The sequence below is a fragment of the Apostichopus japonicus genome, chromosome 19, assembly GCF_037975245.1.
Source record: "Apostichopus japonicus isolate 1M-3 chromosome 19, ASM3797524v1, whole genome shotgun sequence".
Lineage (NCBI taxonomy): Eukaryota > Metazoa > Echinodermata > Holothuroidea > Aspidochirotida > Stichopodidae > Apostichopus > Apostichopus japonicus.
Genome location: NC_092579.1, coordinates 16,149,517 through 16,161,525, shown reverse-complemented (window position 1 = coordinate 16,161,525; position 12,009 = coordinate 16,149,517). Strand labels below are relative to the sequence as shown.

General features: G+C 36.8%; 1 protein-coding gene across 2 annotated transcripts in view; it reads right to left on the bottom strand.

Annotated features, from left to right (window-relative positions):
- Positions 1-24: 24 nt before the first annotated feature.
- LOC139959985 (heparan sulfate 2-O-sulfotransferase hst-2-like) overlaps positions 25-12,009 on the bottom strand; it is a 60,608-nt gene continuing 48,623 nt past the window's right edge. The window contains exons 5-8 of one of the 2 annotated variants that reach the window (XM_071957953.1): positions 5,405-5,513; positions 3,110-3,210; positions 1,231-1,385; positions 25-410 (exon numbers count right to left, since the gene is read on the bottom strand). In XM_071957953.1, coding sequence (XP_071814054.1) covers positions 250-410; positions 1,231-1,385; positions 3,110-3,210; positions 5,405-5,513 — 526 coding nt within the window. In that variant the 3' untranslated portion in view covers positions 25-249. The remainder of the gene's footprint in view (positions 411-1,230; positions 1,386-3,109; positions 3,211-5,404; positions 5,514-12,009) is intronic. The other variant, XM_071957954.1, reaches the window with a different exon arrangement.

The window sequence follows — 12,009 nt, the reverse complement described above, 5'->3', positions numbered from 1 at the left end:
AGTTCAATATTGTATGGATTGCACTTGCCGGTGATAGATACCCGGAAATAAAAACTTAACACCAAATACCAAAGCATACTTTAAATAACCAGCTTGTATTGCTTTCCGTCAGCTAATGTGTCGTTCTAATAAAAATTAGGATCCGATTTTTGACGGAGCTTTCTCCGTGGTTTTGGGTTTGATGTCCCCATTAAACACGACGTTTGACCCGTTATTTGTGAATGATCCGACCGACGACTTACTCGGCACTCATTCTTCTCCCACAACGCATCTATGAAGGCGATGAAACTTTCTCTTAACGAAATTGTAGAATTCATACATAATTTGTACATCCCGTCTTTCCTTTAAGTTCCTAACCGTTTCATCGAGTGGACCCTGTTTCGCTTTGGTTCGAGTTTTGTCATGTAGTTCTGTTACAGGAGAGACAATAAAGATAGAGATGATTTAATGACAACAGTCAGTGGCGGAGCTAGGGGTATTGGTCAGAGGGGGCGAGAATGGTCTGTAGAGGCGCTTTCGACACTATCCAAGGGGAGCGCCACCACGGGTTGGCGCGGAGCGTACAGAAATTTTTTGAGTAAAGATACTCCCTAGATCGCCGGAAATGACCCTTTCCGGGCCTTGCTAATTTGCAGATAAACGAAGAATAAATAGGTGTCATCGCCAACAAAATGTGACAAATGTCAATAGGTAGATGAGAGCACAATAAAAAAGGCAATAATCGCGAATAAGTAAAAATTGGTAAAAAGCTGAAAAGGGCGCCAGCAGTCCATTTGAGTCCGTCAGGGGGGCGTCCGCCCCTCCCCCACTGACTGTATGGACGCTCCGCCACTGACAACAGTAACTGATGAAGACGTATATAGAAGAAGGAAGTCAAAATGAGAGAGTTGGATAATTGCCATGAACAACTTCCCTAAACTGATAAGAAAAAAATCTGATTCTATTTGGTAGATATCACGGATTTATAAAGGTTCTTCACATGCAAGGTTAAATATTTGATCAAATCTAATATGAAAATATAAAACATATTATTTGAGACCACTAAAGGCAAACTATAGTTTCCTATTGCATTTTCTCTGAGGAACTGACATATAATCTTCTGAGTGTAGTATGGTGTAGTATCAGTTGTTTAAAGGGCCGTTGGCAAAACAATTAAAAATTAAAAGTGATGTAGAAATACAAGGCCTGACACATTATTAAAACAGCGACAAAATCTTGACAGAAGCTTACGTTCAACATTCTGGTCATAATCTGCAAGAATTCCTTCATATATGTCTGGTAAAAGTATCTCGATTAATTGAATGAAAGATCTGAACTCTTCAGTTAAACCGACTACTAAATATGACTCGAAATTTGATTTGGATATCGATAAAGCTTCGTGAGTTCTAGGGGGGGAAAAGAAAAACAAAATGAAAGTTACAAAATAGTTAAAAGCAAATATGATATTTAAAAACAAAGTGTAAAATAATGTCTGAAGACACCTAAGGTGTTCTCCTTAACCAAGAACCTGTTGAGAAAGTTGACAACTTTGTCTTCCTTGGCAGCAATGTCCCCTCAATGGAAGAAGACGTCAAACGCCTCATAAGGTTGGCTTCCTGGGCTTTTGGGAGACTTAAAAATACCATCTGGTCAAATCATGACATCACCAGGACCCTGAAAGTAAGGATTTACCAGGCCCTCATTCTACCAATAGCAACTTACAGCTCTGAATCCTGGGCACTCCGTGAAAAAGATCGTCATCGACTTGATGTCTTTGAAATGAGATGTCTCAGAGCAATACTGGGTGTCTCCATCCTAGATAAAGTGAGGAACGACACCATCAGACAAAGGCTGAATGTCACAACTACCATTAAGACTGCAATCTGCAAGAGACGCCTGAAATGGGCCGGCCATGTCTTTAGGATGCCGGCGCATCGGCTTCCATACCAAGCATTCAAGAATGACTTCAGCAAGCCAAGACCTCCAGGACGACCACCTTCAAGATGGAAGGACCTAATCCAGAAAGACCTAGGTATGACAACCCAAGCTGCTGAAAGCTGCGCAGCAGATAGACCAGATTGGAGGAGGATTACTCGCCAGAGGGCAAAGTGACACAGCGTCCTACGCACCTAAGTCAGTAAGTCAAATATGATGACCCATTTCACGGAACAATCATACACTTACATTACTTTAATGTAACTAAGAAATGATAGAAAAAAAGAAGCTTGATCGAGAACTTTGCATAGAAATAAACACTTATCACACAAAGAAATTGTTATGATTGGGTTAATCAAGCCAGTTAAGCGGCTTTTCGGAAAGATGAAAAATGTCACTTCCCCTTGGACGCCTCCCCCTCTTTTAGACATCAAATCCAGACCAGGCTACAAATAACCATACTGATGTACAGACATTCAATAGAATTCTGTACACGTTAAGATGGCTTAACGAAGTTAACATCTTTTAGTCTTGTTTTTGTTTTTTGTTTTTGTTTTTGTTTTTTTGTTTTTTGGGGGGGGGGGGTTATCATGCTCTCGTTGGACATATGTCGATTTCTGCCAATTAGAGCGCTAGAAAAAAAAACATGTGAAAATGGTCGTCCAATGAGAGCAAGAGAAACCGACATTTGTAAATTTAATTGGACATATGTCGATTTCAGGACTTGTGGCACAATAGGCGCACCATAGAACGTGTGTAGGTGTGTGTGGGTGTCTATTTGGGAGTGTGCTCGCGTTAACAGAGGTCAAAGTCCTAAAACCATGTTAAACAAACAATATCTCCAAATGTTTGTTTGCAGTGTTGATGTAAGGTCATTTTAAGTAAACATAAACGAGAGTCTAAAAACCTTGCAAAAACGATATCTGAAAAGTTAAAGTTCCGACATGAAATTATCGACCAGACATTTGATTGGACTGAACAGACTTACTTCTTTAGCATGCAGATGTATCGTAGTTACTACATAAACCCTTAGGGTTCTCGTTGAAGTTCAAAGGTCATAAGAGTTCAATAACAAAGTATAATACAGCCTTATATAAACCAACAGATATATTTCACTTCCTGGAGTAACAAACAGAGTATTCGTCACAAAGAAAATACTAATATCGAGGCACAAACTAAATGTTCATATACTTACCTACAAAGGGGACTATCTCCGCAAAAATACTTCAGATATTGATCAAATTTTGGAACACAGTACGAAAGATTCCTTGCTACGCATTCATCAAAACTTGTATCCTGTATACATTAAAATAGGATATATAGAGAGGGGGGTTAGAGAGAGAGGTGGGTGGAGAGAGAAAAACAGAGAGATTTACACAAGTTTTCAATGTGTCGTGGAGATGGCATGTAGAGAGACAAACCTTGCATGTTTGAAAAAAAGAGTTAGTCATTATGACATGCGGTATTGATGCATACAACAAATTCATAGATGGTATTATACTACAACACATTCACTCACCTATTGGAAGTGTTGGGAATCCAAATTGTGATGGCCAGAATTTTAATTTCCAGGAATTCGTATGTCGAACCTCCATGGTCGGAAGTTTAACTGTACACATATTAATGTAAATCACTATGGCCTCTGGGGGCGGTTGGGGGTTGTAGCGGGGAATAAAATTGGTACCTCTAATAAGTTTTGATAGAGGCCTGCATATAGTTATCAAAAATCCGTTAGAAGTTTTCTTACCCGATAAGGTGATAACCAAGAAAAAACACTATTTCTGTCAAAAAAAGGTGCTCCGTCATTTGAGTTGAGAGGACCACAAAAATGTAAAAATTTCTGTATATTATCACATTACACAAAAAAAGCACTTTTTTACTACTTTTTTGTTTGTGGCGTCTCTAATAACGACTTTCCACCTCAATGGATTTAACAGCCTTTCCGCAGGAAATGATCTGCAGTGTTTAATGCGCGTGACCCTTTACGATGACTTGTTGTTTTGGAAAGAGTTTAGGCAGCTGGTCACTGTTTTCTATATGAAAAGTTGTAGAGTTGCTCGGGTTTAACTTGTCGTAACTTTCTCTTTACTTAAAAAGAAAAACATATATTCTTTCCAAATATAATACCTTCTTCTATGATTTGATTTTTACATCAGTAAGAATTCCAGCTCCATTTGTATTAACAACAATGTTACTTTACAAACAGTTGCCAGATGTATTCATCACATTTCACAAAATAAAAAAAATAAAAATAAATAATATTTATAATAATAAATAATATAATAATAATATAATAATAAATAATAATATATATAAGAATATATATATATATAAATATATATATATATATATTACATATATATATATATTACATATATATATATATATATACACACACATGTATTTATATATATATAGGAATAACGGAAAATCTGTTAAACAACTATGCTGTATGAAGTTAGAGAAAGGCTAGATCTCGAGTGAGATACAATAATTCAATTAGGTAAGTGATTGGAAATTAAAACAGCCGATGTTTGGTTTTTGCAGAGCTTTCGAGTAAAACTAGCTCTTCTTCAGTGCAAACATGACACCGAAAGTGACAAGGAGTAGCAGGAATTGTAACTATTTGATAGAGAATAGTGTCGGCATGGTTTTAAGGCAAAGCGACTTACTGATTTCTGCTGAATTGAGCAGAAGTTTTAGGAAATTGTGTCGGATTATTTTAATCCGATTCCGTCGTAATTGCAAAGGTATTGTTTCCGTTTATCTGGGATGGCAAATCGTTTCTGATGTTTAAACCTAATGGTGCCTTGTTCTTTAAGTTTAGTTCCTAGATATTTTCTTTTCCTTTCCTAGGTTTATCTGTCCAAGATATATATAATAATAATAATAATAATAATAACAACAATAATGATAACAATAATAATAATAACATATGCATTTATATAGCGCTAATTTTGTACAAAACATTCAAAAGCGCTTAACAAAGAAAAAGCCTTCCAGTCGGGTCAATCAAAATAAGCAAGCTTAAACAGATACGTTTTTAACTTTATCTTAAAAGCATCCAGGGTCAAGGAGTCAATACACATCAATTCCACCGGAAGTGAATTCCACAACCGAGGTCCATTTTTTTATCGGACAACCAAGGCACTGTTGGCCAAACGTTAATTACTCTAGTTAGAACTGGTGCGTGGATAGCAAGGACAGATGTTAAAGTACGATCATAGGAATCAATTAAACTCTGCAAATCAAGCCATTCAGTTGTGCATAATGAGGATTGCAAAATATCTGTACAGAATTGATGAATGTCAATACTTCGATATTTCCGGTATTTAATTTCTTTAGTTGAATATATAGATATATACATCTTTCAGATGAACTATGTTATAGACAGATGTCTGGGTGTGATGAACATGTACCTATGTAAATGTCATTTACTGGAAGGAACCAGGTTCGTCGTCAGTAGGGCAAGTCTAGACAAAATACTTACGTCCACCGTAGTACCCATAGCTATTTTGCTGTCTCCATTTCTTGCAAAGTAGTACAAAGATATCATCCACGGTATTGGCTCACGAATAGTGTTTAGGAAAATAAAGTTACTGCAATAACAAAATGATAAGGAATGAAACTTTAAAATATCAAAAATGTCAGTCAACGGCACATGAAAAGCTAACGATACAAAAGGCCCTTACATTGTTCCACTTTTGACTGATAAAGGAAGTATTACTGCACCCACCCCCCCCCCCCACCACCACCAAACCACTTCCCAGACCCGTATCTATTCCCTTTTAAAAGGATATCTCACTTGACGTAAACAAAAGACAAAATCACATGGTTACTGGGGTTGAGAGTGGATCAAGTTGTTGGGGTGATTTTCTTTTCTTTTTGACAATGTGATGCATAAAATGAGGATTCTGTATATAATAATTTCCACTTGTGAAAAGGGTCTTTTTTTAAGAAATTTTATTAAAGAAAACTATATTTAAAAATAAAAAATAAAAAACATCGGGTAAGTATCTTTAATTCACTCTTTTTCTGCTTTTTTTTTTTAAAGGGACTGAATATGTATATAAATTCAAAACTAAAAACCGTTTTTTTTTTTGTAACTATTTCTTTCTTCATTTGTGGTCATTTTAGCTGTCATGAGAGAGAATTTCCCCATTAATCATAGTCCCTTGAATTTGAACAAACCAACCGACTATTACTCCGGGTAAAATCACAGTTGATTATAAATTAAGACAAATGTGAACGGAATGCCAAATATTAGTTGAGTCGTTTGTGCGAGTGCGAGTGGTCGACCGGCCCCAAGGTGCTGTAACTATCAGTGAGTTACCAAGAACCATTGTGTACAACACGCTGTTGCACCACGGATCTGTAGTTGAAGACTTCTTTCCACTTTTCCATCTTAAAATGTAGTTAAAAGGTGAGAGTGAAGATTAAACGTGGGATACCCCCGAACCTATGCTTTCTCTTTATAAACCTGGGCTAGTGTCATACTTCATTCTCAGGCCTGTTAAGCAGCAAGCCTGCTAACCGTAATTAAGTGTCACAAGCAGTGACGTAGCCAAGATTTTTTAAGTAAGGGGCGCTGGGGGGCTTGAACATTCCTGGGATGGCGTCTTGTTACTATCTAAGCGGAGCGCCATGTTGGCGCGCAGCGTATCGAAAAAATTTAGCTAAAAGGGCCTCCTAGATCGTTGGAAATGACACTTCCCAGGCCTTGTAAGCTGCTCTAAAGTTTTCTCAACATGCTTTATTTTGAGATCCCATATCTTGATATGGTCATCAAATAGTTTAGTGAAATAGAAGAAAAAAACCAGTCTGGTAAGTTACTTTCAAATATCATGACATATCTTTTGTGAGTTTGACACCGGCATTGACATTTTTCCACAAATCTGCAAATTGCGCGTGGAAAATAAGGAAAGATTGACTGGGCTTTCAGGCAAGTAACATACTGAAATGACCAAACTATATGTCAAACTGACATCAAAGATTGCGTCTGAAATATTATTAGGGTGAAAGACTGATTCGCCGGTAGTTCTCAGCGATAGTATTGTCTCCTTTCTTGAAAATTTGTTTTTTTTTTAGCGGTTTTAAGAGCATCAGGGTACGTCCCAGAAGTGAAAACCCGATTGAAAATGTAACAGAGTATGGAGTCAGTGACGCGAGCAATAATGTGAGAAATCTGTATGATGTCAGCATTTTTTACCTTTTAACATCTTCTTTGGCATTCAAGTACCTGGAAACCACCTTTCTATAAGGGTATAGTATAGCTCACTAGCTTGTTTGATCAGTTAAAGCGCACTGGTTACATGATCCTGATTGGCTGTTTGTATTAATATTTATTAAGGCGCGTAGCAAGGAATTTGCCAAGGGAGGGGTGAACCTGTAGGCAAATTGTCAGAGCCGTAGATTCGGCATTAGAAACTATCTAAGCGTAGCGCCACCATCAGTTGGCGCGAAGCGTACAAGAAAATTTTGGCCGAAAATGCCTCCCAGATCGCTGGAAATGGCACTTCCCAGGCCTTGCAAGTTGCATCTAAGCTTTTCTATTTTGAAATTACTAGCGATATCATGAAAACGTACAAAAAGTATGCTCAAGGGGGAGGGGCGTCGCCCGCTTCGACCCCCCACCCTGGCTACGCGCCTGTATTTATTAGAGCAGGAAATATATAATTCGACGGTCGTTAACATGTGTTTTCAGTACAGTGCGACTTCTGTAGATGTTTTCTCGGCCTATGCGCTATGTCACGTCAGGTTTTTCAGCAACTATAGCCTACTGCCGGTCCGAAGGGTCGTTCATGAGTGGTCATCATGGAGATTCGAGACCATTCAGACCAAAGATATATATTTTCGCACATGTAATTTTTTTTTCGACACTCAAATCCCAGTGGGAGGGCGACTGGGGTGCGACAAGCTTTCATGGGGGCTATCGCCCCCACGCCCCCCCCCCCACTTGGCTACGCCACTGGTCACAATTCTTACGCATGTGTGATAACTGTGTACTAGTTAAAACGTTGTTAGCGCATGTTCATGTTTTTCGTACTTTCGTACGTAAACTTCTTTGCCTACGCATATAATATGCATATTTTTAACGCTTCAAGGCAGGGCGAAACCACTCACAATACGAAGGGATGTTGAAAAGAAACAAATGAGGTGATGGTCTTTATTTTATTCACAAATATAATATTATTTAATTAACAAAAACTGAAGAATAATGCAATATTATAATGTCATAGTGATAACCATGGTGTCGCTTGATACCAGGGAGTTGTTATGGAAAACAACTCCCTGTTGATACAGAGTAACTCCAAATAAGGTATTGATAAACTGAATTTGTTTATCGACATACCAATATAAAAGTTACTATTTGGAACACACGGCGTAACTTCAAACGCCTACATGTTCACTGTACACATTTGTAGAGGGTAGTTTGACTCGAAAATTCCCTATTCTTTTTGGACACGCTTATATTATTTTGGACATGCTCATATTATTTTGGACATGCTCATATTAGTTTGGACATGTCTATATAAATTTGGACATGCTCATAGTATGTATGTATGTATGTATGTATGTATGTATGTATGTATGTATGTATGTATGTATGTATGTATGTATGTATGTATGTATGTATGTATGTATGTATGTATGTATGTATGTATGTATGTATGTATGTATGTATGTATGTATGTATGTATGTATGTATGTATGTATGTATGTATGTATGTATGTATGTATGTATGTATGTATGTATGTATGTATGTATGTATGTATGTATGTATGTATGTATGTATGTATGTATGTATGTATGTATGTATGTATGTATGTATGTATGTATGTATGTATGTATGTATGTATGTATGTATGTATGTATGTATGTATGTATGTATGTATGTATGTATGTATGTATGTATGTATGTATGTATGTATGTATGTATGTATGTATGTATGTATGTATGTATGTATGTATGTATGTATGTATGTATGTATGTATGTATGTATGCACCATACCTTGAATGTCAGGACATGAAAAAAAAAACACACCTATAAGGTCAGGACATTTTGAAAAGTCAGGACAAAATTTGACGTCCCGACTTTTTTAACGGTGGAGGATGTCCAAAGTGGGGTCCTTGTAGCTCCCAAGGCGTTTTCAGCCGTGTCCCGGGATTGAGGGTAATTTTCCAAATATGTGTTTCTGTGTCTTTTTCCCCATATATGTGTGTCTTTCAAAATTTCACTAAATTGATAACAGCGCCCTCATTTTAAAAGCGCCCTCATTTTAACAGCGCCCTCATTTTAATGGCTTATAAGCCATTACTTTTGCTCATTATGGTGAAAAATTGAATTTCTAAGAGCAATGACATCACAACTGATGGGTAAAAAGTATTCTTTGACAAGGGAATCAGGAATAGGGGTGGTCGAATTGGTAATGTCATTGTGAATAACTTCATTTCCAAACTTTACTGGTTGGACTTAGTGAAAGGAAAAATTCAATCATGATGACAGGTATACTAGAATGCAGTGACAGGATGGGCTGGACCACTGTGAGTCCCGGGAGAAACATTTAAGTGCTGTTTGGTCTTTCTTCCAAGTTGAAGCGTAAAAAATATAACCTAGATTTTTTCATGAAGTGATGCTCTGCTCTCTTCGGGAAGTGGTTGATTATTAAATCATTTGTTACGACCAACCAATTGAACTAATACTTAAACCTTTTTCAATTCGTCAGATTTAACGCTTATAGACCCAGAAACCGCATATACTGCATGATATTAAGAGTTTTATCATATGCCATTAAACTGGCTGATTATTCTGAAGCACAACGGTACATGTCCTGTATTTGCATGTGTATAAACACTTTCAGTACATGTCCCGTGTCTGTAGGTGAAATTACCAAAATTGTCTTTGGTTTGCAGGTATGTTTCCTCCTAGTGAGTGTTTCTAGTTTTCCCCTTGTGGTCTTAAAGTCAAGAAATCAAACAGAATAAGTTCTCTTCTTCATTGGAGGGGTATTGGGTAATTTAATTATTTCATAAAAAAATGACCAGATCAAGCTGGAACTAGATCGCGATCCGTGTCACCATAAGCGTAAAACGGTTCAGAGTCTGAGCCTTGAACAGTCATCAACCTGAAAACATATATCACATGTAAATAGGTTTGCCTCAAAGACGTTCAACTGGAATACTGTAAAATGAAATTATTCTCTTTGGTCTCGCTCGCAGTTTATTATCATTCATATTGTGACAGACTTCATTACAAATTGCAACAGCTCAAGTTGTTACAAATTGGGACAAGGCATATTCCAATCGCGACAAGAATTGTAACACATTTCGATAGAATCTACTTTTGAAGACAGGCTACTTCATGTTGAAACTGAAAATTCAGCAGGTTGGAGGTACAGCCAACTTTCAACTCAAGACTCTTGAGATATTGTATTTACAGCTGTTTATGCCTTCACATTCAACTACGCAAGCAGATACCGATTGCGGACCCACAGGGTGCCGAACGGTCCGATCGAGTGCGTTTATTTTGTGCAGAGTTAAAAAAAATACAGCTAAATTATACTGATTATTGAAAAATAATAGGTCATCATATCGCCATTGAAGAGTGGGTTTTAAAACCTTTACTGAATGTGTTTCAGTACATGTCCCGTGTCTGTAGGTGAAATTACCAAAATTGTCTTTGGTTTGCAGGTATGTTTCCTCCTAGTGAGTGTTTCTAGTTTTCCCCTCATGGTCTTAAAGTCAAGAAATCAAACAGAATAAGTTCTCTTCTTCATTGGAGGTGTATTGGGTACTTTAAATATTTCAAAAAATATTTTCGGGGGGGGGGAGGGGGGTTGGGGCTATTTATCACTCAAATGAAAAAAAAATTCAATCGTTCACTTCATTTCAACTGAGCATTTGGAATGAAGTGAACAATTAAACATTTTAAAGATAAATGTTGAGTTGACGAGACAAGATAAATTGTCGATTAACATTTTGCAGAAAATGTTTCAATTGCTCAGACGGAATGAAGGTATCAATTGAACATATTGCAGAAAAATGTACAATTGACGAGATATGATAAGTTGTCAATTAAACATTTTGCCGAAAATTGTTCAAATGCTCAGTTAAAGCAACTGAGCAATCCAACATTTTTCTGATATTTGATAAGATTTTATCCTGTTATCTAAACAATTTACTGAAAAATGTCACCTTATGGGGCAAAGTTTTTCTTATGTTGATGGCACTTTTATGCTTCCGTAGATTAGCATTGCACGTTTTACTTGTATACTATTAAATATTAAACGTATATCCTGAACTTACTTGAAGCTAACGAACATGGTCAACCCATCCAATAGTAAAATTAATGCATAAATTATCCAAATTGAAGCTGGCAAACGTTGTACAGTAGTTCTATTAGGCATTATTATTTTTCAAAGTCATACGAAGTTTTGTATGGTGGAGTATAAGGATCGCGATAAACAATTTCTCAATATGACAAGGAAAACGTGGTAAATATGACTGATTATAGGTCAATTTTGACCGAAAATTTTAGGTCAATCACAAATTACAAGAATATATGTAAATTAGAGTGCACCAGTCGGAAAATAAGAGTGCGAAAGTCGAAAATTTCGACTGTTGAACTAAAATTTTCCACATGTCCCGTGTCTGTAGGTCAAATTAATACCAAAATTGTCTTTGGTTTGCAGGTATGTTTCCTCCTAGTGAGTGTTTCTAGTTTTCCCCTTATGGTCTTAAAGTCAAGAAATCAAACAGAATAAGTTCTCTTCTTCATTGGAGGGGTATTGGGTAATTTAATTATTTCATAAAAAATGACCAGATCAAGCTGGAACTAGATCGCGATCCGTGTCACCATAAGCGTAAAACGGTTCAGAGTCTGAGCCTTGAACAGTCATCAACTGAAAACATATATCACATGTAAATAGGTTTGCCTCAAAGACGTTCAACTGGAATATTGTAAAATGAAAATATTCTCTTTGGTCTATTTCGCAATTCATTATCACTCATATTGTGACAGACTTCATTACAAATTGCAACAGCTAAAGTTGTTACAAATTGGGACAAGTATATTCCAATTGCGACAAGAATT